General features: G+C 44.7%; 1 protein-coding gene across 4 annotated transcripts in view; it reads left to right on the top strand.

The window, feature by feature from the left end:
* Positions 1 to 25856, top strand: part of CTDSPL2 (CTD small phosphatase like 2) — a 34744-nt gene extending 8888 nt beyond the window's left edge. For all 4 annotated transcript variants that reach the window (XM_062642713.1, XM_062642715.1, XM_062642714.1 and 1 more), the window contains exons 2-13: positions 8672 to 8880; positions 12581 to 12719; positions 13426 to 13575; positions 13999 to 14214; positions 15030 to 15108; positions 15378 to 15489; positions 16355 to 16441; positions 21376 to 21438; positions 21534 to 21613; positions 23724 to 23850; positions 24625 to 24720; positions 25169 to 25856. In XM_062642713.1, the coding sequence (XP_062498697.1) occupies positions 8695 to 8880; positions 12581 to 12719; positions 13426 to 13575; positions 13999 to 14214; positions 15030 to 15108; positions 15378 to 15489; positions 16355 to 16441; positions 21376 to 21438; positions 21534 to 21613; positions 23724 to 23850; positions 24625 to 24720; positions 25169 to 25234 (1401 nt within the window). In that variant the 5' untranslated portion in view covers positions 8672 to 8694 and the 3' untranslated portion in view covers positions 25235 to 25856. The remainder of the gene's footprint in view (positions 1 to 8671; positions 8881 to 12580; positions 12720 to 13425; positions 13576 to 13998; positions 14215 to 15029; positions 15109 to 15377; positions 15490 to 16354; positions 16442 to 21375; positions 21439 to 21533; positions 21614 to 23723; positions 23851 to 24624; positions 24721 to 25168) is intronic.
* The last annotated feature ends 1992 nt before the right edge of the window (positions 25857 to 27848 follow it).

Below are 27848 nucleotides of genomic sequence, written 5' to 3'. Positions count from 1 at the left end.
TCCTGTGCTGGAACATTGCAGTTTACTAAGCTGGCCTAAAAATATGGCTAAATGGAGGGTCCTGAGTGCCAGCATGGCCTCAGGCAGGGTGCAGGGCTACGGTGGTGTTTAGATGGGCTTGGGCTGTGCCAGAGCTGCAGCCTGGCAGCAGCAAGCCCTGCCATGGGGTGAGAGCTGAGTGGGGACAGGAGATGAGCCCCCTGTGCCATGCACAGTGACAGCTCCTGTCTCAGCTGCGCTCTGAAAGGCAGCAAAGTCAGTGCAGGACTGGACGGCTGGCTCCTTGAACTGCCTTTCCCTTCCTTCTGCCTGGCCACAATGCACAGGGAAAAGGTACCCCCTGAGCTGGAGGAGGTGCAGGGGAGGGAGGGCTCCATTCCTGCTGTTTTCATTAGAACACTTCTAAATATCAAAAATACTTTGCCATGATTTTGCTAAATTGTTTCTGCAGTGCTTCTAATGAAAAGTGTTGGGCGTATCGTCGTATCTAGCATGTGGCACATGGGTGACAGCTAACTTGCTTCCAAGTATTTGCTATTTAAGATAAATTAGCTCTCCTCAGTATCTGGAAAACTCTTCCAAATTAGTGTAACTGCTTCGGAATGGAATGAGTGAACCACTGTCAAACAGACTGGCCTTGCTGTGGAACATGGCTGGGCCCTCATGTTCTGTGGGATCCCTGATGGGGAGGGCAGGTTTCCTCCTCATACCAGGGAATGGTTGGAAGAAGAATCCAGCAACTGTGTAGGTTTATGGGTGGTATCAGCACTTCTGGTTCTTGCACATTTCTCTGCTTTAAAATCTATAGATACAGGTTAAGGGTCGAGTGTGGAGACGGAAGCTCCAGCCGCCTCTGTTCCATTCAGCTTTACTAGTGTGACAGATGCGTGCATGTTTCCTCTTAAGGATGTAAACCTGCACCACAAGGCATCACTGACAGTCACATCAATAGTTCTGTAGCTCCCAACTTTTGCTCAGATGCAGCTTTCCAATGGAAGGCATGAGGCAAACTGTCTTCTTGCTCAACAGAGCAGTTCCCTGTTTGCTTCCAGAGCCATATCTGCTGCTCTACAGCCATAAAGTTATTTCATTACACCTCAGGCATTTCAAAGTGGCAGAGATATGTTAGACCAAAGTGGAAGCAATTACCTAGGGAAATAAAGAAGCAGAATTCAGGGTAGCATCAAAGAATGGAAGATTATAGTGTGGATGCGGATCGGTTCTGGGTACAGGACTTCTGCTGCTGTCAGTGGCTTGTGCTTGTTACACTTTGTAATATTGGCATATTGAAACTTCCCATCACTTCCCACTGAGTAGTCACTGAGGTTTGTTTTCTTCTTGTGGATTTTTCACCCAAATTATAATAGGGAAAAGAATAATGAAAGGAAATAAGGTGTGTAAAATAGCCTCATTGGGATGGGATCATCAGACAGGTCTTCAGCTCATTGAAACACAATGTGATTCAAGTTGCTAATGTCTCAATATTGTGTTTTTAAGGTTGTATGTAAAAACATGCCATCCCTCACTGGTAAAGCTCTTAAAACCTGAGCACTTGTTTTCATATCAGTTTTAACTTGTGTATGTGCACAAATGAGCACATTCATCTCAGAGACTGCAGTTTGTAAGAATGAAGTTCTCCGTGTGAGGAACAGGCCAGAAAGGGCAATGAATGTGTCAGGGTTAAAGTAGCACCTTCATGGGAAAGGGCGAGTCTCAAATGTGTGCGATGGGCTGATGGGAATCTTGGCTGGGGTGGCATTTCCCTGCTTTTAACAGCAGAGTTGGTTGAGTTTTGTGTTTTAAATCAGGAAAGCCAGGTGTGAGAGGAGCATGGCAGCAGCCCCAGGCAAGGCAGAGAGCACGGTGTAAGCTATTTGTAAAAGTTCTGAAGCTACAGAGTGCACCAAGGAAAACTGTTTTCCGGGGCAGTAAGAATGGTATTATCATTTAAAGAGGCTTTATCCTACAATAAAACCCCTCTGCTATTTCTAAGGCCAAAGGAGCAGCCAAAAGCCTTATCTAGCCTTTAAAAGATAGCAACCTGACAGAGTCCTGCAGGATATGTGATTGTGGTTCTGATCCCACAGGGAGATTAAGGTGAAGGACAGCAAGATTAGGGTTTCTGGAGCAGTTAAGCAAAATGCAGCTCTCTTCTCTGTGTGGACCTTGCAAAAATTACTAGCTTCTCATAACAAACGCGCCAGTTACTCTGTGGCTTCCACAGTCCAACACAGACTCAGTGGGGCTTGTTACTACTGTTGGGTGGTTTAGTTGGGTTTTTCTCAATTAAAAAGAGAACTGGTGCGGAGCAGCAATTAAACAACAGTCAAACCCTGTAAGTCATTAGGATTTGTCTGTGGTCAGCCAGCATCCTGGAAGGGCTGTTCAGGAAGTGTTTAGCAACCTGGCTCTACCACGGCTTGCAACAAGGAGATGACTTCCAAAAATAGGCTTGCTCTGTGCCTGCAGCATGGATTAAGTGTCCGGAGCGCCCAATGTGCCTGGGGACAGCTGCTCCAGCCCAGCCCAGGATCACTGCTGGTTCTGGGGGGATTTGTTACCCTCTCGGCTAAAACTCGGGTGCTGCAAACTCCCATCTCAAACCATCGCAGCTACTGGTGAGCGCCAGGGTCCGGTGGTGCCTAATGTCAAATTCTTGTCTCAGCAACATCTCTCGTTGTAAATAGGATCTGTCTTCAGCAGCAGGTTTTGGGGTTCTGCTCTGGCATTAACTGTCCTACAGCTAACCTAGCTCTCCATTTCTCTTGCTTGGTTAACAGTCAGACCCAGAGCGAGAAGAGTGAATTAATTACAAGCTGCAAAGAGAAAAATATCTTGGCCACGAGGGAATAAACTTTTGGTTCCAAATGAGTACAGTATATTCAAAACAAAGCCTCCCTGGCAAAACAATGGCAGAACAATGGTGTCTAGCAATATGACTGCAGGGGTAGAAAGTGAAGTACCAGAAAAGCTTTCTCCTGTTAAGGCCAGTGATAAAAAGCCTCCTTTGTTGTTTGGCAAAGTCTTTCTTAGAAAGTGTGTCTTTTAGGGGAAGCGCTTGAGCTCTGGGAGAGCAGAGGGATGGGTGTGAGCCCCAGGCAGACACCCTGAGGAGCAGGGGTTCACATGAGGCGCTGAAGACCATGGGCTTCAAGCATGGCTTTATTTTGGATTGGGATGACTGAACCTGAAAGATGGGGAGGAGGAGAGAAGGTGCTTTCCATGAAAGATGGAAAGTGAGGGGTGTGGGTTGCATTGCATCTTCCAGCATTGTAATTGCCAGCTACAGTTTTGAGGGACCTTGTGGTTTCTTTATACATTTATCCAGATTTCTTAACCAAGCACCACCAGCTGAATAGCACATACTGTGGTCGGCTGTTTTCTAGAAGTCATTGTCTTTTTGTTTTGCTCTTACCTACACTGTACTGCAGACTTCCTCGAATCATGGTTTCCTGGTTAATAGTTGTCTCTTTAGCAGACAGTTGCAGAAAAACACACTTAAAGATTCGAGCCGTGGCCAGTAATCCAGTGTGTTGTAAAAACCAAAATACGTTGGCAGGAGTAGCGTGAAATTGCTGTAGTTTTCCAGGGAAGGAGAGTAAGTTGGTTAAAGAAAGGCCAAGAGTGTCTGGGGGGGGGGAAGTCTCAACATCTCTGAACTAACAACAAGCATTTCCTTGAAGTCTGTGAAGCGCTTTGGGGCCTGTCTGGATGAAAGGCTTTATCTGTAAGTCGCTTTCCTTGGCTTTGTTGTGAGTCCAGGCAGGTATCTCATCACACGAGGGTTAGCATTTGTCCCATATTTCTCCCTCCCCACCAGGCAAAGGCTTACCAACTTCTTGTCCATTTTCCATGGTGCCTCAGGCTTCACTAGCATGAGATCTTGTGTTTCTTGAAAGCATCACCAGTGTTGAATGGACTTGAGCCAGCTCCATGAGCACATCGTCTTGTTGGGATGTTTCTTCATGCTCAAAATCTGGGTCACGTCACAGTAAGGAAATGTGCTGATGAAACATGACTGGCATTATTTGTTTAAAAGGAAACGGAAGAAATACTTGGGTTTGGCTCCTCTTTCTGTGGATCCGTCTGCTGTGCTCCAGCTTGTGTGTCCTGAAATCCCTGGGAGAAGTGAGCAGAGTTTCTCAGCAGTGAGGTCCGCATTATCTGAGCTGGTTGATGGTGAGATGCTGAACCTGCCACTGGTACCTCACAGATTCAAAGCCAGACATCAGTTGTCACTGATGCTGTTAGATTTGGGGATGGTTCCCAGCTTTGTGTGTGTTGGGCACGTATCCATCTCTGTCTACAGCATACGCAGCACGTGTTGACACTCACTCAAAATCTCGAAAAAAGAACAAGTTTTACTGCCTTCTTGGCTTTGTGTAAGAAATGTTTCAAGAAATGCTGTGGAAGGAATGCAGGAAGAGCATTGTGGTGGTTAATGGGATGTATTCCACAGCATTTTTCAGCATGCTTTGTTTTGCAGTGTGAATTTTTCACCCTCGCTGGTCATCAGCCCCGTGATGGCCAAAGCTGATGTATGGGCACAGGGAGCCTTATGGCGTGTAGTTCCATCCCTTGGGAAGGAGGTGTGCTATGGTGGCAGGAAAACATACTCCCTCAACACAGGCCATGTCCACAAGGGGAGGTTATTGTCCTCTGTAGCAGCAGAAGCTCTCTTGCTGAGGGTCCCAGCAGAGCTGATGTGATAGCATTGTAGAATCAGCCAGGTTGGAAAAGACCTTTCCCCCAGCCCTGCCGAGGCCACCACTGCCCCATGGCACTGAGGCCTCATCTCCACGCTGTGTGAACACTTGCAGGGATGGTGACTGCAGCCCTGCCCTGGGCAGCCTGTTCCAATGCCTGAGCACCCTCTGGGGCAGGAATTGTTCCTCAGCTCCATCTAAACCTGCCCTGGGGCAGCCTGAGGCCGTTTCCTCTTGTCCTACACGTTCCATCCTTTCCTCTTCCATTTATCTCTCACCCCCCAGGAGAAGCTCAGAGTCCATCTCAGCCCCATGGAGCCTGGCTGGGTGAGTGCCCAAGCTCTCTCCAGCTCTGCATATCCCTTTTGGTGGTGCTGGGGAGCTTGGGACCTTCTCCAAGGTCCATGGAGGGTTTGTAGCCTCTGGTCTGCCTGGGAGAGGCCTGGGCATTGCAGTGTGAGAGAAACGGATGAGAAAAACAAATGCACCCTTTCCATCCAATGTTCCGATGTATCAGGAAGTCTTAAACCCTGTAATTAGATGGGCCTCACCTCATTTTCCTTTAGCGGTTTGGGGAAAAGCAGGTAAAGCAGTAGTACTGCGTGTGGTGGGGTAGCTCCCCAGGTGAAAAGCTCATGGAGGCATGCTCTTAGAGAAGTGAGTCATTCACAGGAATGTCTCTCCTGTAGGTACACCCTACCCATGCCATGCAGTAAGAGCAGTACTTACAGGGTGGTGTGCCTGACAGCTTGGGGTGTGGGGATGCAGGAAAATGGGGATTTACTGCAGCTGTAGCTCCTCTGCTGCTGCTTTTTAACAGCTCCTTCATTCCTTATTTTCGTGTCTCACACGTTGTTCAGTGAGAATTCCATTTAGTCCTTCTTTGCTGTGTATTTCTCTTTTGAAGAATGAGGGTTCTCTTTCCCCCCACTTTCTGGGTTTACTGGAACTGTAGAAGGAATTCAGGAAGGAAGGGGGTTTGAGAGCTTAACACATATAGAACAGAAACATCAGCTGGGTCTTTAAATGGTCAGCGTATTTGCTGCTCGTGTATTTAGTTGGCTTCAGGTTCATGATGTTGTGATAATAGTTCAGTAGCAACTTTTCTCAATGAGGAGGAACTAGAGGGCTTCACAGAGGGAGGATTTTGAGCCGCAAGCTCCCGAAAGAGAATCCGTCGACAGAGAACTAAAGAGAAGTCATTTGGGGTGGTTTGCTGCGATCCCCCCATGCACTGACTGTTGGGCTGTTGTCCCAGCGCGGGACCCAAGCACAGCCCCGTTGGGTGGCTGTGGCAGTCTGTGGTCACACAGCCCTTCAGGGGCTCACACTGGTGGTGTGAGCAGGGAGACCCAGACTGAGTGAACCCAGGGAAGGAAATCACCTGCGTGTTTAGACTTGAGTGCTTTGACTGAGTATGTGAAGTGTCTTAGTCTGCATTGTGCTGCTTTCAGGAAAGAAACACGGCTGTAAGTCAAAACCCATCCATGCCAAAGGTCTCAGGCTTCAGGAAAGCAAACTTCTGTCGCTGACAGGATTGTAGGGAACTGTTGCTAAGTCCATTAGAGATATTTATAACCCCAGGCTTGATATCCAGGGTGCGAAATGAGCCAAAGAACTCTGGCAGCAGTGTACAGATGAGTTGAATGGTTCCTTGCTGGATAAATACATACTTGCCGTTGACAGACATTATATTGGTTCATCTTGTGCCTGCCTGATAGTTCCTTCAGTTCTAGAAGAATTGGGCAACTTGCAGTATAGCAAATGAAGCAATAGTTTCATTCTCACACTGGAATCTCACTGGTGTCAGTTGTCTTTCAGTGTCTTACATATTCCTCTTGCGTTTTAAGCCTGCTGTTTCACACAGTCACGTTGCAGGGTGTTTTCCAGGTTTTCAAAATGTGTAAGTAACATTTTAATGCGTGTGCTTTACTTCTTTGAAAATAGGAAATCCCACTGCGGTTTAGTGTCATTTCCTTAACTCCTGATTCCCCATGGGAAGCAGTTGTTCATCCTCTCTCAAAAACTTGGAGTAATTCAGTGCAGCTCTCTTCTCACCTCACAGAGGTTTATAAACCAGATAAATAAGAATCTCACTTGTGTCCACGTTTATATTCAACATCTATTTCAGGGATGAGCAATCTCTCTGACTGCTGCCCTTGTGTGTAACACCCGCTTTGCAGATTGCTCCCAGCACAGAGGGCTGACTGTAGTTTGTGCAGTTGGAGTGGCTTGAGACCACAGGTGATTAATTAAAACTTCACCTGGCAGCGCTTTGTGAGACAGCAAAGTGGAGATGCACGTTCTGATAACGGGCAGGGTTGGTTCACGTCTTGCTATAGGAGCGTTTCTCTTTATTTTCCGGGTGCAAGGAGCAGGGACAGGAAATTGGATGAAAATCTCTGGGATTATTTTCATTATTTTTCTGCATCACTTTCCTCCATGGACAGTGGATCCTTTTAAACAAAGTGCAAATATTAATAATGAAAAGATGCTCTCATGGACCTCAGAGTTTTAATGGTTCTGTTACTAGAGGACACAAGTTTGTGAGAACCAGTTTTTATCAATGTAGACTATGGTTTTCTGTTGCCTTTCCAAGAACCTCACATACGAGTCCACTTCCACTGTAGCTTTGTCATTTAGGAATCTTGACGTTCCCTGAAAACAGTTGTATGATCTGCTGGTGGAAAGTGCTGCACATGTGCCTCTGAAAACTGAAATCCCATGCTTGCTGGCAGTTAAATATTGTATGTAACTGCAGTACTTCACTCTTGACAATACCACTTGAGCACTTTTTCTGCTAAGCCTTCCAGCAGTGGTGTCAGTAGTTATTGTATTCCTCATTAGCTGTGAACAGCATTTGAAAGCTGTTATCCCAGTGTGTCTGAATCATTCCAGTGCCACCATTGCCTTTTCCTGAACAGAAGAGCTGTTGTGACATTGCTTGTATTTTAAATGTTACAGACTATTTATTCTGTCTCTTCAGCAGGAAGATGCCTGCTAAATGAACTTCAGAAAAGCAAATACCCATTCCCATCAGGATAAGCATATGCTTCCCTTTAAAAAAAATGCTTTTTGCCATGAGTTCGGCTGGGAAATGCCTGTTAGTTGCTTACCAGTGTTTCTGTGCAGTACAGCTCGCAGGGATTTCTTACTGCTGCTTTTTTTCTGCTCCTGATCCTGTCTGTGCATAATTTTAAGCACAGGAGTAGCCCCCATTCAAATTGACCTGAGCGTGAGCTTCGTCAGCTGGAGAGGTGTCCCTTGGTCCAGAAGAGCAGTTATATTTGGCTGTACCAGCAGCCCAGGTAAAGGTTAGAGATAAATGGGACACATTCCCTGGAATGGTCCTTTACTCAGCTTTAATAAATATCACCCTTGCACAAGTTTTGCTGTGGTTGGATCTTATCCCCAGATAGAGTTGTATTGAAGATCAGTCGTGGGTTCTGTTGCTGGGCTGCTGTACCCTCACCAAGCTGAATGCACGGTCTTATTTCATTTCTTCTTCTGTGAACACTTGACATGAATATAGATCTATGCCTCAGCCCAAATTTGGTGTGGAGACTTAAAATGAAGTATTATGAGGAGCACAGGGCTGGAAAGGGCTGCCTAGGTCATTTGGTCTAGTCACTTGATGCTGAAGACACCAGCTACCACATAATGCTCATCTTAAAAGCAGGCAGAATTTTTGTTCCTGCTACTTGGGTTGGAGGGTTATGCAAAAACCTCATTGGTCTAATGGTTAGATGTATCCCCAGCCAGATTATACTCATTTGTTCTTCTGCCAGTGTTATGCTTTAACTTAAATAGCTCTTCTGTTTGATTTAAATTAAGCCATCTACATGATGTAAAAGCTTAGTGCATCAGAACACTGTCAGTGTTATATAATGTTTTGAATTCATGATCTGGAGCTCAGTTCTTTTCTTCAATGACTAAAGTATTCCTGGTGTTTTTTCCTTTTATAGCTTTACATGTGGTACACAGGAAAATGAGGCTGAGAACGCGGAAAGCTTCTCAGCAGTCGAATCAGATCCACACACCACGTGCTTTGAGGGCAAAGAGGAAACACTCGGAGGTGGAGGAGAGCTTACCTGTCAGTGGAGGCAGGCCCGCCAAGAATGACACCGGCCTGCTGTCGTCCATCAAAAAGTTCATCAAAGGAAGCACACCCAAGGTATGCACCAGTGGGCTGCTGCTTTTGCTGTTTCACTGGGGCACGTTCAGTGAGATTTGATTTAAAACGTTGCTATAAGAAATGGTTCTTAATGTGATGGAAGCAAAAGATCCTTGTCAAGAGTTAGAAGACAGCAAGCCCCTGTGGTGGTTGTAGCAGGTATTAAACGAACCAAAGCAGACCTGCAAAGCCTGCAGGAGTCAGTGGTAGGTGTGTTTAAGGCAGCTCAGGAAGGCCCAGGGTTTGCCACCAAGGTATTGCTTTGTGAAAATGTTCACTGATAAATTCAGTAGCTAAAATTTTAAGTTCTGTTTGAAGCATTCCCGAAACTTGGGAATTGCCAGAATTGTTAACTCAGAAAAGCAGTTCTGTAAGCATGAAGTTGCTCAGTATTTTAGCCATTCGATTCACAGTTGTTTAGGAGTTCCTCAGTCAATAAAGGTTAAACCTCACAAGTTCAACTATCCTGACATTGCTGTGACTACTGTGTATTACTGCAGTGAATGCTGCCCCTCAGTGGGTCAAACGAACGCTGTCAGGGCTAAATCACTACATCCCAGCTGTCTTCAGCCAGAAACCCCAACCTTACCCATTTCCACCTGTTAGAGCCTGTTGCATGTATGTTTTGAGGGTGAAAATTTTACACACACACATATATATGTAACTTTGATGGGCTGAATGTAACCTTGCAATTGCTTCCGAAACCTTCAAGAAACTGTTTTTCTTGTGTGTGAAGGGAGGCCCCGTGAAAGAGGAAGTTTAATTTGGTGGCAGCAGCCCAACCATTGCCATTATGTAGCTGTAAATTGTAAAGAAGAGTAGCCACGAAGTCAGAAGTGAATTAAAATGTATCCCAAAGTAACTAGATGAGACCTAAAAATCGACAGTCTGAAGTATTTTCTGGGGTTTGATCCAAGTGTTGAAACTGTAACTTTGTAACAAGCTGAAGTAGAAATAACTTTCAACTAAAATAACAGTGTCTTCTTAAATTGTAAAACTAGAGTGAAAGTTCATGTTTAGTGGCGTGTGTTAACTACCATAGAAACACTGAGGTACCCACAAAGGAGCACTGCAGTGAGGAGAAAGGGTTAAATCACATCTTGGTTTTCATTACGGCACGACAATTAATCTCTTCTGCATTCACCATCGATAATGTAGCTCAGCAGTGCAACAGTTTGGCTGCAAAACCACTGCAACAAATGCTGAAATCTAAGCAAAACATTTTAGGCTGGAATTTTAAGATAAGGGAAGTATGTCTGCTTTTCCTTCCCTTTGTCTCTGGGAGGCTGGGCTCGCTTTCCCTCTCCCCCGCTTCTCTTCCTCTCCCAAAGCTCTGGATTACATTTCGTTCTTTATTTCCTTGACAGGGTTTTTAATATAAAGTGTCCACGTTTTCCTCTGTTTCCTTTCATGTCCTCTCCTAGCAGGACTTGGAGTGGTTCCAGTGGCATTAGCATGGCACGATATTGATAGTGCCGGGCTATCTTCCAGAGTGCTGATGACTTAACCAAGTAGTCTGGAGGCTGCCATGGAAACGTTATAACTCTTTGCGATAGTGCACGGGTATGACTTGTGGAGCAGCTCCTTTCTGGGTGTGCACTGAGGGCATGTGGATTTACGGCAGTAACTGTCTTTGGAACAAGTATATCTCGGTTGTGATCGTAGTCGCAGGTCGTTCGTTGTCTGGTGTGGTAAAGATGTGTTGTTGGAAATACTCCTCAAACAAACAGACCCTGAAAAAGCCTCAAGATATTTAAGTTGGAGAAACCAGAGACTAACATACGGCTCTGAGTGTGGATGGTGACAGGTCTGGTCTCGAGGTCCTTTACTAACACACAGCCCACTGGCGAGTCAGCAACAGCATGGAGAGCACAACAGTGTTTGTCATTTCCAAAGTGTCAGATCTGATACACCAGAAAAACCAATACATGGATGCCTGTGGGGAGTGCTGTGAACGTTCCTAAATGTCAACTTTGGAGACGTTGTAGAGGTTCCTCTTAACTTGCCTGATTTGGGGCTCTAGCACTAGCACTGTCAGACAGTGCACTGACCTCGAGCATGTCATACTTGAGACTCAGTGTAGCCCATTCCCTGATACACACGGGATTTGTGAACCAACCTAACAACAGGCAACATGTTTGTGTTGGTGTGACATCACCGTGTTTCTTATGGCACGGTTATTGATCATAATGGGTTATACTGAGTTGAATAGATCATAGAATTCAAATAGATAGTTATATAAATACATAAAATAGGTACATTTAATCCTATATCTGTCCAATTAAATTTTCAGTGTATAAAGCAAGTAGCACAATAACATCATTCTGATCTCACCATTGAATTCTATTGACCAGTACAACACAGACACAGCAGTGGGAGCTCTCTGACCACACTGTGACATCTCCTCTTCGGGAGCATGAGAGGGGCCTCCCGAGTCAGTGAGTTCTTCCTGCCTCTGCTGGTACCTGTTGCCAGTGTGATTACTGGAGTGCTTCTGCACTTGTTTTCCATAAAGCAGACCAAGAGCACAGCTCATTTTATGAAGGCCAGTTGATGGCTTTTACAGGTGAATTTCCCTCATTTTCCCCAGTGTTGAACTTTTGCACGGATGTCCTAGGAGCTGAGCTGCTGTCCTGTTCTTGTGTCAGGTCAGGGAGACACATGTCAGCCCGCTTCCATGAGTGTTAGTATTTCTCTCAGCCATTGTACTCTTCACATGGGCTTTAGATTAAACTTTCTACAAGATCCAGTTACCTTTTTTGGAGCACACAAACTCTCTTTCTCTTTTCTTTTTAAAGCTGTGAAACTGCAGCTCCAGGAGGGTGATTCTGTAACTGAAATGGAAATGTTCATTGACTTTGGCATGGTCTGTGTCCTCATTTATTTTGATATGTAATTCATTTTGCATTGTCTCACAGCTCACATTTCAGTGTCCTCTATATGGTTCTGCTTTAGATTTCAGATTGCCGTTTATTAAGCTGTAGTAAGTGCTTTGAGGGGAAAAGGGCAAGAAACCTGTCTTAGAATCATGGAAGACACTCGTAGAATGGTTTGGGTCTTAAACATGTGTGTCTATACCTATACTTATGCACAGAAAACGGGCAAAAGTGTTTGGTTCTGTATCATTCATGCAAGTGCCACAGGGAAGAACAGCCATTTACTTAAGGTAAGAGACTCACTGGGCCATAACCCTTGTCTACAATGTTTTTAATAGCTGAGTTTTGCCATCTGATAGGGATTGGATAGCAGCAGGTTCTGTCCAGGTATACAACTGAGGAACCCATTTTGTGTAGGGAGCGTGGTGGAGACCTCCACATGGGCTATTGTAAACTTTACTTCCTGGATGCCTCACAGGCAGAGAAATCAAGTTCCATGTCATTTTAGTTGCCTTGTACCTACAGGTCCCAAGCTGCACAGCGCTTAGATATTTATAAATGGGCTATCCAGAGAAATAGAGACAGTTTTTCTACTACAGAAGTTCCAGGTTTTCTTTCCTGATATTTTGCTATTTACCTTGAGCTGTGTCGGTTTAAATGGCCAGCTGGCCAGATACATTTTGCATGTTGTGCATCTGGAAGTAGAACAATAAATGGATCTTTTGTGAAACTTTCTCTAAGAGCTGACATTTTCTGGTAGTATCCACTGGAGAAAAGAGGCACTGTTCAGTATGTTCCTTTTTTATCTCCTTTTCTATTTTAAGGAAGAAAGAGAAAATCCTGCAAAAAGAAGTAGGATTGAGCGGGATATCGATAACAACTTGATCACATCCACACCTCAAGCAGGAGAAAAGCCTAACAAACAGATCTCTCGAGTGCGACGGAAAAGTCAGATGAATGGAGGTTTGTGAACACTCTAATCCTGTGTTGCTGCCCTACTTGTACAGACAGCACAGAGACCTGTTACTGAGAAGTAAATAACTTCTCTTTATTCCAGGCTCAGAGCTGTGTCTTGGAGCTCAGCCCCGAGATGGCAGTTTCTAGTTCTAGGATGTACCTTGCTGTGCATGCACACTTATGGAAAACCTTCACTGTTATGTGTTGTTTTGTAATGTGAAGATTTATTTTATGCCCTTTGTTATCTGTGATAACAACTAAAAAGTATTTTACTTCGGAACTGTATTTGATGTGTGTTTGTGTGTGGGAACCGTTAATTATAGGGAAGCTTGGAGGTTCCAGGCACTGGAGTTCACTGACACTTTCTCTTGCCTCCATCTAGTGGAACCCCACTGATACTGTCAGCTGTGTGCTGGGAAGGGTGCACAGCAGCTTGAAGTGTCTTCCATTATCAAGCTCATTTAAAGGATTTAAACTTGTGCTGTTTGTTAATGTGTAGCATAATTTCTGTAAACAACAAGTGCTTCCTAAATTGTAGGGCTGAGACGGTGCTAAGTTTTTATCTCAAGACTGAGAGGCTGCTGCTTTGGTATTGCCCAAGTTGAACTGTGAACAAGAGGGATCTTTCCTATAATGAAAATGATACTGATTAAAGGGAGGACGTGTGAAAACCAGAAGCGTGGTATTGTACCTCATGAGTTTTCTTTTACAGAAGCTGGAAGTTATGAAATGACAAACCAACATGTAAAGCAAAATGGAAAACTAGAAGATAATCCTGCCACGGGCAGCCCCCCCCGAACCACGTTACTGGGAACCATATTTTCTCCTGTTTTCAATTTTTTTTCACCAGCAAATAAAAATGGTGAGTATTATCTGGCCAGCCGATCGTATTAAAGCTCAGAATGATAGGGGTTTTTAAGAGCAAGCTGTTTTGAGTGGCAGTACACTTAACGTGCTGGTTTACAGACCAGGAGTTACTACTACCTGATAAAGGGTTCCTTAAGTCTTTGAAGGGCTGATAATTAATAAAAGAAGCAATAAGTTTATATGCATTAGACTGTTTCTTTTACAGGTGTAAGTACCCAGTGGTGTATCTTTCATTTAAAAAAATGTAATAGTAATTGGTATTAAGTTCCTTGTCCCAAACATAGGAGGCCTTTTGGGTCTTATTTTTGTAACATGGGTCAGATGTGGCTATCTTCAATTATTCTGATCAGTAATATCAGCATTCTGATGGGTAACTCAGCCTCATAATGACTGTGAATGTACTGAAATCTTAATCCAGGAACATCAGGATCGGATTCTCCAGGACAAGCTGTTGAAGCTGAAGAGATAGTCAAACAGCTTGATATGGAACAGGTTGATGAGATTACCACAAGTACTGCAACATCAACCAACGGGGCAGCTTACACTAGCCAAGCAGTGCAGGTCAGGTCCACTGTCAACAATGGTTTGGAAGAGGTGGAGGAAACAAATGACCGGGACCTGCCACCACTTACAGGTAAGAAACCTGTGCTTGCCTTGCCCTCATGTGGGAGCTGTGTGTGATTGTGCTCTCAGGGAAACCCCAACACCTGCATTCTCTAGAAACTGATATTTCACATTTGCTTAGGGCGTGCAAACAGTAGGAACAGTGATTTTTACTCTAATAGACAAACCTGGTTTATGCACCAGAGACACGATTTTGCCAAAGCTTATCTCTTATTCCCAGTACAGCTCAGTAGGCTTCCTAACACTTCCTCAGATGGAAACAAAAGATTCCAGAATGCATACTGAAGCCTGCCACCCCATTAGAAATGCATATCCTGGCCTTGCTGCTCACAGAAGAGCAACTTGCAGCATTTTGATCTCTTATATTAGAGCCTCCAGGGAAGCGAAATCAACCTCTGCATAGAGGGGCTGGTGTGGGATACATGATTCCATCCAGACCTTGTGGTCTGGTCTGTTGCTGTGTTTCCAGAGGCTCCCTCAGCTGTGGGAGCTGCCGGTGGAAGAGCTGTGCTACCTCCTTAGGCTGGCACGTGTGAGCATCCAGCCACTATCAGAGGCTGTGTGGGGTCTCCCAGCTCAGCCAGGTCATGATGTTCTGTGGCATGAGAGGACACTGGGCTCTCAGGTGGCTTCCTTGGGAGCGGTGCAGGCCGTTTCTGAGGACACATGGGGACAGAGGGTGGGCTGCAGGGAGAGGTTTCCACTGCTGTGTGAGGCACTGGCGTACCAAGGGCAGACTGTCACTTCTGCAGACTGCACTAATAAGACCAGCTCTTGTGGTGTTTTGTTTTATTTTTTGGTTTGGTCATTTTCGTTGAATTTTAGCACCAGTATCTCCAGACAGTGGCTACTCATCAGCCCATGCAGAAGCTACGTATGAAGAAGACTGGGAAGTCTTTGATCCGTAAGTGCTAATGTTTGTACTGCAAATACTAAACTGGTGGGTTTGGGTGTTGGACTAAGGCATTCTTATTTAAGTTGGAAGATTTTTATATTATGGAAATGAATTCCAAAAGCTCTTAACTTAAAAAAATAAATGTAGATTGATGTGGTTTTTTTTCAATTTAAAATACTTCTTGTGCAGCCTTAAATATTTGAAATATTAAGTGGGGCTTCAACATCATGTAATGAATTTGAGATGCATATCTACAGCCAAATCTGTATTCTTTCCAGGTATTATTTCATCAAACATGTTCCACCACTAACAGAAGAACAACTGAACAGGAAGCCAGCTCTTCCACTGAAAACAAGAAGCACACCAGAATTCTCCTTAGTTCTAGACTTGGTAAGTGTCTTTATAAACACATTCCAAAAGCAGGGGCTCTGCAGCATTTCTGTCATTTTGCTTGTTGCTGAAATTAGAAGTGTTTGCTTTCAACAAAAAGGCTTTGTCAATGTTACACAATTTTCAGTTAAATATAGTTTGCATTGGGAAAAGATGATAGTGGCAAGAGCAGAAAGCTTGCTGTGCAAGCTGCGTGCTTAACATCCTGCCTGAAGAAAAGCATTACAACTCTTATTGTCTCAAACAAAGAGTTATCTGTCCCCATAAAGCTTTCCTAAATCCAGTGTGGGAAAACTGAGATGGAACAGCTGGGAAAATTCAGCTTCATGTCTTGCATAAAGATTGATCAAGAACAAATCTTCTAATTCTTACAACGTATTTATGCTCAGAGGTCACGAGTTGATTTTTCAGATATCCATAGAAAATATATTTGTCTTGATAATAATTTCTCTTTGTCTCCCTGTTCGAAAAGTTGTTTCAGAGCCTGTTAATGATGGCAGGAACATTAGTTTAGTTTATCATGCCCAGCATCACTTGGCGTGTCCTCCAGTGCCCGTATAAACAGATACATTATTCACAGTGATGGGTGCAGGTTTGACTGACAGGAGAGCCTACAAAATGAAGATATCTGCTTATAACTGTGCCCCCAGCTCACAGTTGTAAGTGATTTAAAAAACCCTGCAAGAGTAATGAATTCATTCGTTCTAAGAGTTCTTCAATCTTGACAGCACTTGCATAAAAATATTTTCCAGACTAAATAAACCTACCTTAAAATGAGCATAAAAATCCAGAAACTCACTTCTATTTTTAATATTCCTTTCACAATGTTTTCTTTCCTTTATGCCATCTTTTCTTGTTTTAATAGGATGAAACCTTAGTGCACTGTAGTCTAAATGAATTAGAAGATGCTGCACTCACTTTTCCAGTTCTTTTTCAAGATGTCATTTACCAGGTAATTACTGTGCATGGACAAATATGGAAGCTTTTATTTTGTTTAACATAGGAATTCTTGCTGTGTGTATTTGTTACCATCCTGTTGCAGGAGAGGTAAGAAACTGTCTAGCATTTAACAACTGTCTGATTCTAAATGTATGGGCTTTGGCAGATTGGGTTGTCCTGGGTTAGAGGTGCTGCAGGTGGAGGCAGGAACACCAACAGTTTAGCCATTCCCCAGGAGCAGCTCCTCACCAACTGTTAACATTCCTCCCTTGACAGGGAAAAGCAGTCCACATTGGCTGGGCGTTTCTCTCTGTAGAGAAGACATCTTCAGCACCTGACACTGAGTAGGTTCTGTCCAGTCATCAGGCTTGTTGCACACTTCACCCATGCCTTCGTTACTCCCCGGTAGTGTACCCAGTCTGCTGGGTATTAGTGTGATTGGACTGTCCTGTGGGGACTGCTAGGGTTCAGGTTTGTTCTGCCTCAGGAGATGGTTGCTGTGTGTGTCTTACATTGACCTGCCCTAGAGGAACAAGTGGGAAGAAGGAACTGTCTTCCAGCAACTACCAGAGATGCTGCACTGATCCAGGCTGTTGTTCTCAGGTCCTTTTGTGGGGTGTACGTGGGAGCAGCCACAGCTTCCCCACCATGTAGTTCACATGGTATTGGACCCCACTGTAGTATCTTTGAAGAATGAGGCAGTCATCAGGCACCTTAAAAGGACAATTGTCCAGGTATTTTTCCTGATTCTAAAAGTACTTTTCTTTGCTGTTGCATATAAACCCCTTTGGAATCTGGAATAACCTTTAAACATGGGTTTATCTTATCACTTTGTTGGTGATGGCCATGCACAGTTTCTTCCCAGGATGACCTTGAAAGGAGCCCTAGAAGTAGTTCTTTAGAGGCTCTTGACACTGCTAACAGCACCAGGAAGACTAAAGCTTCAGTTTTTAACTTCCTTCTCTTAGATCTCAGTATGATTCAAGTACTTTCTGTCTATAACTGGGTCTTTTAGTGACTGTGTGTTTATGCTTTTGCCTTTAGGAAATTGAAGTCAATGGAGAGAGTGACTTACAATATTTCTAAAGCTTTATTCAGTGGCATTGTACACAAGCCTATATAGATAGCCCTTGACACAGTACAGCTACTGTGTGGGTCCTGGAGTTTTCTCTTAGCTCTCTCTGGAGTCCAGCCTGGATTTGCTGAGGAACAGCAGCTTCTTGCAGGCCTGAGAAAGTGAGCTGCTATCTTCAAGCACACTCCCCTGGTCGCTGTTTGGTTTTTACTGCTTTTTCATCACACTAGACACTGACAAACATTCATCTCTTACTAGGTAACAGCTAATAAGCAAGATGAGTATCTTAAGGGTACAGTTAAGTTCATCTTTCACTAGGGTTTAATATGCAAAATCCAAATAATCTTCTGTGACGAAAGTTGGAAAGAAGTTTGTTATTTCATGCCCTTCTTAGCGGTTTTAGTCAGTGAATAGTTGTTTACCAGCTTATAAAACTTTCTCTTGCGTATTTCTTTTGCTTATCAGTCTGACCAGCACCTCTGGACCAGCCCTGTGCTGATTTCATATCTCTGCATTTCCTTTTGGCAGTAATTTCAGCTGGCAGCAGAGAAGCAGCCAACTGAGCTGTCCGAGCAAAGTAGAAGCCAGCAAGTTACTATATATAAAGGATTGTGTAATATATCCCACTGAAAAAATACAAGATGTGGAAGAGACGTTGCTGAAGATGTTTTCCATTAGTATTATGTACCACTCCCGTGTAGGTTTTCCAGAAATATTGGACAGTTCTCTATTCATTCTTTTTAAGAAAGAATAAACAGCACTTCTTTTCCTGCTGAATATCACATGAGGCCTGGTTAATACTGCAAATGGGAGCCTGGGTTCATAGCATTTCCATTTTCTTCCCTATCAGAAGGCATCAAGCCAATGCTCTTGCAGCAAGAGTATGGCAAACCAGGCCCTTTCCTGAAAAGATGTTCCAGACCTGGCCATCCCAGGGTACTGCAACAATAAGAACCAGGCTGACTCAGGTTCTAGAAGGTCTCTTATAAAATCCAGCTAAACTCCACTGGCCTGGGAGTCAAGCACAAGTTTGACGTCCAGGAACTTGGCTCTCTTGGTGCTTGTTTCAGTGACTGCAGGTGATGGTCTGGTTTTAAAGAAAGGTTTCTAAAAATACGGGTTTGTTTGCTCCAGGTGGTTTCTCACAACTTCCCTGGGGTTACGCAGAAGAACTGAGCGTGGAGCAGAGTTCTGCCAACTGAAAAATGGCATTACTGTGATTCCAGCACTGACACCCAGGGTTTAAACCTCGGGTTGAGTCACATAGCTGATTTCTATTAAAAAAGCTAGCGGTGAGTTGGGCTTGCTTAGGTCAGGCTTCTGAGGCAATGAATTTGTTCCTGTTTTCTGCATTGAAAAAAAAAGTCTCTAAATTAGGGCAGTTTTTAAGGTCTGGGCTTAGTAAAAATCCAGTCTTTGTGCAGCTGATTTTCTTAAGCACTGCTAAGTGCTGCCTTACATCTGACTGGAGAACAAAAACCAATGACAGTTCTTCAGCTGTAGACTTCAGACTTTGTACTCTTTGTTGTACTTTACATAAATGAGATAAGCAGCATATCTTCTGAAGCAATTAATCTCTTTTTCCTTGGTAAAGAGGTTTTGTTTCTGTTGCTGACTTCAAGTCCCAGGTACGAGATCGCCTCATCCCTTTGTTCTGCTCTGGAGCTGCCTTCCCGGCTCCCTGCCTGTAGTCAAAAGGCAGGTCCTTTCTGTTCTTCACTGGAAGGGCATCTTTACTGATCTACCTCAGAATAATTCCCTTTGACTTTTGTGATCCTTGAAAGATGTTCTGGAGCTCCATAGGTCAGTTGTAGTTACTGCATACAGGGTTACACATGTTCCATGTCACCTATAACTTAACTGCTTTACTTTGTTACTGCAGTGGAATGAAGCAAGCAATGCTTGGGAATTCTGGCTCTCCCTTTGAGTGACCCCCTCTCCGTTTCTGGGAAATAACAGAAGAGCCATAAAGCTTTGGATCTGGAGGCCAGGAAGCATTGGTGTGTCTTTGGCACATCCACCAAGAAATCTGGGCTTAGGTTGGGAAGACGCTCTCTACAGCTACCTCAAAGGGGGTTGTAGTGAGGTGGGGATTGGTCTCATGTTGATGTGGCACTTAGTGACATGCTTTAGTGGTGGATTTGGCCGCATTCACTCAGTGGTTGGACCTGAAGATCTTAAAGGTCTTTTCCAACCCAGTTGATTCTACAACTTCATTTTAGTTCAGTAGAGCCTCTAGAATTCCACTTCTGGCCCTTGAAGAGCCACAGCTGGCTGCGCTTCAGGCACTTCTGTCTGGTAATTCCAGGGATTTTGACACCAAGTGGAACATGTGTCTTGTTCAGGTTTTCTAACGCGGGAAAGGAATACTGTTTCCTCCCAGTTCCACCTTGGGAGAGCTCAAGTCCTGTGTATTTTGAACAAGGAAGACATTGACAGTTCAGGTTTTGCACATTTAGATTTTGTTGCCGTTGAAACAATGGGATGAGTTGATTGTTTGGGGGGAAGAAAAATAACCTTGAAAACCTGCTACAGGGCTGTGAGGGGTCTTCGCATACACGTTGTGCATTTGTGAGTGACTTTGAAGCAGGTGACGGCATGTGTTGCTGTTGACAAACTTTCAGCCTTTAAAACCACTGGAAATTACTGTTAGGCTTCTATTTTCAAAAGTGATCTCTCACATTTACTCATGGCAGGGAGGGATGTGTTTTGTTCTGCTTTGGTTGCTTGATTCTTGTGCTTGGGTCAGAGTTCTGTGCCAGGTTGGTGCAGCTGGGGGTAGTGATGCCGTTGCCTTACGCTGTGCCAGTGCCACAAGCCAGAGAAACCAGAGCAGTGAGCCTGCACCGGGGGCACTGTTAAATGAAGTGTGTGTCTGGGCAAGCGGCAATGAGAAATACAGGTTCTGACAGGAAAGTGGGTTTCCTGGGTTTCTCGTTTGCATTCACATGTCGCCTTCTTAGAGAGAGATTGATACTGCGATAGAGAGAGGTTGTGTTGAGATAGATGCCCATTTATAACCGCTTGGCAGTAATCTCAACTAGAACATCTTACAGCGATGCTGCGGTTATCCCAGGACTAAAAAACCAAACTAAAAACCAAGGCAGGAGCAGTGTCCACCCCTGAGGAGCCCGACAGCCGTAACTGATCTCTGATCTAACGCCTGTGTAACTGGCTGCTGTGACTGATACAATTCCATCCAGCTGTAAAAGGAACAATAAATTACCCAGAAAATGGGTTTATTTACATCAGCAGCAGTTGAAGTACTGGCAGATCGCTCAGCTGCCCTCTTTGGTTGCCAGGAGAGTTTGTAGGAGGGATGCTGAAGAGGCTGTTCCTGAGGTGACATCTGTGTTTCTTCCATAATGGGGGGTAAGCTTTTTAGTTTGAAATCAAGCCCTTGAAGACGATCTCCAAACCAAATACCATCCTCTCTACCTACTACCATTAGCGGCTGTTACCTGTGTGCGGGGAAAGCATTAATACCCTTTTTGTGCTGGCACACATCAGCTGGAAGCTGCTCTGGTGCTGCCCGGCTGGTGAAGCTCGTTCAGGATGCCTGCTCAAAGCAGCCAGTTTCATTCTGGCTTGTTGTCCAACTTTTAGATTGTAGCTGAAGTTATTTCTAATTCCACCAAATGTTCCAGTGAATTTGTTAAGCCTGATTTTATCATCTGATGCTTTCACTTAGAGCTGCCTGGGCTGCGAGCTAATGCAGTATTGGTTTAGTTCAGTTAGTACTCTGCAGGAAGTCAGTATTTGCTGTTTACCTTGTTCATAATGCTCATTGTGACCTTGTCTTTACAAACTGGAACTTAGTGCAGGTGATAGCTGAGGTGTTGAATCTTCATTAAAGTCTATTTCTGCTGCAGGTGTATGTCCGATTAAGGCCATTCTTCCGAGAATTCCTGGAACGTATGTCTCAGATTTATGAGGTAAAACCCACCAGATGCTGCCTCTGAATTTCACTGTCAAATTATAGTCACGTCCTTATACCCAAAATGATTGCTTTTCCCTCTTGAATCCACAGATCATTCTTTTTACCGCTTCTAAGAAGGTGTACGCAGACAAGTTATTGAACATACTAGACCCTAAAAAGCAACTGGTCAGGTAAACCCAGAAAACTGAATGTACCTGGTGTTTGTAAGCAAACTAAGTGCTGTTTCGCATCCAGTGTGCTGAAGCATGTGCTGATGGCGTGTGTCTTACTGAACTGGGTCTCTGTGGATTTGTCTGGTCTAGGAGTGAGAGAAAAATGAAGTGATTGAGCTATTGCCCTGAGGGTAGAATGAATCCAGGCAGCTTCACACTGCCCTCTGGGGCCAAACCCCATAGCCATTTATTTGGTCTGAACTACTCAAACTCGAGTGATTGCTTGTAAGTTGTGAATTGTATAGTTATCCTTACAGTCAGCATGGTTTTCTTTCTCACTCACAAAGTAATTTGTTTGTGGGTTTTCTATTGGAGCTGGTTTAGTTTTTCATTTCCTAATAGCGAGTGTGCTTGGCAGTGATTGGCATTTTGCAAGAACAGCTCCTTAGGGCGGAAAGATGTTCTGCTGGATGAGATTCTTCCTGTTATTGCTATCTAGGAGGGGGGATGTTACATGGGGAAGCTGAGTCCAAAGAGGATTCCTCTCAGGGATTCACCTGCACGGGGTAACCCCAGTAAGGGCATAAACTGGACAGAGCCAGGCCTGTGTAAATGCTGCCCTTGGTATGTCACTGCAGCATCTTATTGTAATAGTTGTCAGGAAAGACTTGATTTTAATTACACACATAATAAACTAACCATTTGGACAGAGGTGGTGGCTGCATCCATTGGTTTTGCTGAGTAGTTTGGGCACACGGTAACTCATTTTCTGGATGAGTGTGAAGATAAACTGTTTGCTGGTTTTCATCCAGGAACAGTCATCTCACTGCTTGTTTTTGCACGGCGTGCACAGCACAATCCTGCTTTGGCTTTGGTAGCCTGACTGCCGCTGCCTTTTGAGCAGGCAGCTAAAACTGGGCTTTCAGATACTTCCAGTCCTGGGAGTGTCTGAGCTTACCCGCATCACGCGGCCAGAGGGGATGCGCGTTAAGGAAGGTTGCGTGTCCAAGTGTGCATCCCTAGTGTTAAAAATCTTCCTCCAAGAGCCTAATATGTGTGATTCAGGACTGGGTTTAGAGCAGGAGAATGGTAATAAAATACACAGCCAGAGAGTCTTCTGAGAACGGCGGAAAGACTCACGTGATGCATGAATTTAGCTGTGATTCATGTGCCACCGAAAAGCTGACATGGAGGCATGATTCCCTTTGGCATCAGCCTCAAGGTGGACTTGTCAGCGCTCCACACATGTGACTCAGAATCTATATTTAAATTCATTCGCTGCCGAGGCATCAGCTTATTTTCCTCCATAGCAACATTAGGAGCTCAACCCCTCTCTGAAACTGAGCACACTGTGTGCAGCTTCTAAAAGCTTCACTTAAAAATGCAAGGAGCCTTAAAGACACTGAAGTAACCCTGCGAGAGCCCACATCTGTCTGGTTTACAATTTGTTTCTAAGTTACAGTGATATTCCATGAAACGTGAGTGTTATTCCTGGTATGTTTTAAAACTGGGTCCTTGTAGTCTCGCCATCCATTTCTTGTGTAATAAGTGAAAAGGGAGTAGGCTAATGGGAAAGGAAGCACTCACTGGAATGTTTTGGCCTTGAGGCTTTTTTCACATTCTAATAACTGAAATAGGTTAATTGCAAACAGAGGTAGGTAACATAGACACCCCTGGTACGTGGTGTTCTGGCACGTGGTGGTGTGGGGAGGCCACAGGTTGTGACAGCAAAAGGAAGGGACAGTAAAAGCCAATAAGTTGGCTCCTGTGCAGGATGAATCTCTGCTCTTTGGGCCTTGCAAAAGCGTTTGAGTGTCCTGGGTCCCTGTGTTGATCCATCACTAGAGGCTGGAAGGCAGGCTCTGCTCACAGATACTGCTTGTATCTGAGTGGAGCTTTTCTGGGTAAATACAAAGAGCTGCCCGCAGAAGGAGGCTGATGTAAAATCACCTTCAGTGGTCATTTTACTGGGAAAAAAGCTCCAAAGAGAATGGGAAAAAGGGAACAGTTTTTTTCAAAGGAGCTGGTGGATGGGAGGAGGAGAAAACTGGCTAACGTCTGGCAGAGACAGCTCTTCCCCATGCCGTGCAAGTTGGTCTCATTCGTTAGTGTTCTGCTTTACTTGCAGGCATCGACTCTTCCGCGAGCATTGTGTTTGTGTACAAGGAAACTACATCAAGGATTTAAACATTCTTGGTAGAGACCTTTCAAAAACCATCATCATTGACAATTCACCGCAAGCCTTTGCTTACCAGGTGAGGATGGTGCTGCCGGGGGAGAGGTGAACCGCTGCAGCCTGATTTAACAGCTTCCCCATGGCTTGTGAGCCAAACCCTAGCAAAGCAGCCAGGTTTGCTTGCCTTTCTCTTACATTTAGTGAAGAGCTGATTGAGTGCAAACTGTGTGACTCCTGATGAACCACGTAACCCGTCACGTTTGCTTCTCACTTAGCTTTTTGGCAGAAGCCAGCAGGCTGCCAAGTCTGGTGCTTGGTCTCTAGCGTGGAGTTCATTTCTTAATGCTAGTGAAGGGATTAGGATCAGATCTCTGGCTGAGGTGACCGCAGCTGTGAAAATGGCTCACGCTGAGGTGCTATGGGGTTACACACTGTGTGGGGGACGTTCCTGTCACACTGGGGACGGCATGCAGAGAGGGATCCCCAACGTCTCACCTCCATCAAAGCAGCAGCAGAACAAAGAGCTCTTTGGCTCAGCCTCACTTGCACGCACACAGACAGCATCCACCAGTGCTTTAGTGTAAGAGTGCCTCAGAACAGCAGCACCTTTCCGACCTGCAGAGCTTCGAGGGCTAGTTCTGTTTCAGCTTTGAGGTGGAAATCTGTGTAGTGAGGTATGCAAAGGAAGCAGGCATTTTGGAAGTGAAGTTCAATGCAAACTTCAGAGGGAAAATACGTATTAATAAACTTCAGCTTGAAACATTTTTCCTCAAAGTGCTATTTCACAAGTTACATTTTTAGACGAATTAAGTATAAACCGTGTGCTGATGGTTTTATTCTCTCTTTACGTTAGCTTTCGAATGGAATTCCTATAGAAAGCTGGTTCATGGATAAAAATGACAATGAACTCCTAAAATTGATTCCATTTCTGGAGAAACTTGTAGAGCTGGTAAGTGTTTCCTCGAGGTGGCTCTTCCCCACCCACTGCCCAAACCTTAGTTACCTCTTTTAGGTATTTTTATGGGCTAGAGCAGCTTGCTCCAAGCCCCTGTGTCCAACCTGGCCTTGAGCACTGCCAGGGATGGGGCAGCCACAGCTTCTCTGGGCACCCTGTGCCAGCGCCTCAGCACCCTCCCAGGGAAGAGCTTCTGCCTAAGAGCTCAGCTCAGTCTCCCCTCGGGCAGGTTAAAGCCATTCCCCTTGGCCTGGCCCTGCAGGCCCTTGGCCAAAGCCCCTCTCCAGGTTTCATGTTGGCCCCTTTAGGCAGTGGGAGACTGCTTATGTTTTGTTGTATTAAAATGCCAGTGGTAGAAAGCTGACCTTGTTGAAGTAATGGGGTTTATAGGCGTGTCTGTCCTGAAACCCGCACCTTTGTTTTCTCTCTCCCCTCCCTGCAGAATGAAGATGTCCGACCTCACATCAGAGACAGATTTCGCTTGCATGACTTGCTACCCCCCGATTAAAGCCTTTTGCCTCATTACTGAAGGGGGAGAAAATGCAGGACCCTTTTGGACTAAAACAAAACATTGCCATTACTGTTGAAATTTTGCATTTTTGTACCCCGTCTTGCTTTTCTTATCTTTGGTGCCCAACAATAATCAAGGGTTACAGGAAGAGACTTTCTATGGCTGAGGTTGAACACGTTCAGTACTCCACCGTACAAGCCCGTGGGTAGGCTAGAACAGAAGAGTCTTTAGAACTAGTGCAACTCCAACACGTTTTTGTATGTCCAGGACATCTGCGGTTTATAAAGAATTCTGTTTCTGCCACCAGCAGTTTGACCTGTAGAAACACAGGATTTTATGATACAACAGAGATTGAAAATGGACTCGTGTTTTCTCTCTGTTCGGTGCTCTAAGTGGGTTTGTAGCCACTTTTCTGTTACTTTTAAGATTCTCATTTCAACAGGAATGGCCAGTAAAAAGTTGTTTTATTTTTCCTGTTAAGGTTTATAACCTTTTTACATTTTTGACCTGTATTAGATTAGAATTTCATTATGCATTCCTTTTAGTTGAGGCGCTTCATAGTTTTTCTGGAAATAGCCAAATTTTCCTAGTTTTTTATTAAACAGTTGATGGCCGTTTTCCTGCTTTGTCTGCCTGCATACTGTATATTTGTTTAAAATACTCTCTAGTTTTAGCCCACGTAAGTTTCATTTAGAAAGAGGAAAAAAACCCACCCTGCATTTATCTTTTCCTTTCTGTAATACTCTACTGTAGTTGGAATCTTTTCAGCAAATCAAGAGACTGGCTAGATAAGAAGATGTAAGAGTTCCTAATATTCAGACTGTTTTAAAGCGTTGGCGGCCCGTGCGCTGGACAGACAGTATCTCGCGGTGGCACAGACGGACAAGGAATACCTCAGACGATGCCGTGGGTGCAGGTCTGGAGAGGAGCAGCGGCGCGGGGCCGGGCGGCTGGGTCGCTGCTGCCTCCCCCGGGGCTGCCGTGCTGGGCTCTTGCCGGTGTGCGTGGTGGTGCCGGTGCCACGCGGCAGGTGCGGAGCTGTGCGCGCGCCGGGGGTACCCCCGCTCCGCAGCCCCTCGCTGCCGCCGTGGGCCCGGGAAGGGGCCGGCAGCCTCGGCGCCGGGGGTTCCAGTGGTGAGTCCATGTCCTCCGCAGGAGGCTTTTCAGAGAGGGTTTAGGTTGCAGACGTCGGACGCCTCCGCCCGCATGACCGCGGCCCAGGCGCGGACTGGTTTTGTGTAAGAGATGTCACAGAACGGCACTTTTTCTAAAGAGAAGTTTGATATTTTGTATGCTTGTTCAGAAAGTACAGTATTGGAGATTAAAGGTGGACAACTGCTAATGGAGAAGTATGTCAATTAATTTTTTATGTATATTACCTGTTTACTTGTACAATTTTATTGTACAAATTACATGCAGCTTCATTTTCAAATGAGTCCTTAAAATAAGGAAAATCTTTTTAGGAAAACATTTAATTTTTGTATTTTTGATTTTAAAAGGCATGAATTATGTCAACTTTTTCCAGTGTATTAATGAAGATTTTAACTTTTCATCAGGTTGAGTGTTTTCTTACTATATTCTCTGTTGTGTATGTAGCTAGCACATTGTGTCACTGAACTGTTTAAAGAACTTAGCATGTAGAGCAAGCCTGTTTTGTGGAAAATCCTTCTTCATTAAAAAGCAAACCATCATGGCAGATTTTCTGCAAAAGAAGTGAAAACATTTGCAATTCAGAATACTGATTTTTTTTGTATTTAAAGAAAGGTATTTTGCTTGCAGGAAAGAAATACTATGGATTCATTTTAATGAGAATCTTTTAAATGTATTTATCTCTAGGGCATCTGGGCATCTTTACGCTGTTTGTCTTATGTCTTTATTGAAATAAACTGTACATAACATGACCTTTATATCTGCTTCTGCACAGACGCGTGCTCCTGCACCCCCCACACCCCCCCCCCCCCGGGTTTGTGGCCATGAGATGGTTCTCAGGTGTCTCTGGGTTCTAAGAGCGGTCGGGGTTTGGATTGCTCCATGCTTTGCCAACTCTTTCTTTGGTTGTTCCTTACAATGTGAACCTAAACCTGGGATTTTTAACTCCTTTAACAGTGAATCCCTGCTTGCTGTGGAATTCTGCCAGCTGCCTCCCGAGTCATTGCCGTGACAGAGCTGCTTTAAGATGCACTGCTCAGCCAGAGTGAAACGGGTTTTGTGGAGCAGCTCGTGGCTCTTCTCTGCCGGTAAAGAGACCATCGTCTGTTCAGAGCATGTCCCTGGGCACGGGGCTCCTCTCTTTGCCTGACCCCATTCTAGAAGTGCTTTCTTTAGTTGAGGAAACCAAAGCACACGTTGCACTTTACAGCTGTGTCTGTGTGGGGAAACGCAAGCAGAGGGTTTAGTTCTGTATCGCTGCAGAGCAGGAGTAACAGAGACTGCTGAATAAACATAGGAAGTAGTGATATTGTAATGTGCTGCAAGTTGGTATTTATCACCCTGAGCTTCCTTTGCAGAATGAGTCCTCCTCCCCCCAGATGTAAGTTCCTGAACACGTCAGACACCTTGGTGTGAAGGCTGTTTGCACGCAGCAAAGGTACAATAACCCTTCAGGTTCTAG

The sequence above is a fragment of the Pezoporus occidentalis genome, unplaced genomic scaffold (assembly GCF_034315485.1).
Source record: "Pezoporus occidentalis ecotype Australia unplaced genomic scaffold, CSIRO_AGI_Poc_V1 ctg72, whole genome shotgun sequence".
NCBI classification, from domain to species: domain Eukaryota; kingdom Metazoa; phylum Chordata; class Aves; order Psittaciformes; family Psittacidae; genus Pezoporus; species Pezoporus occidentalis.
Note: the sequence above shows the minus strand (reverse complement) of the source record. Positions and strands in the feature narration are given on the sequence as shown.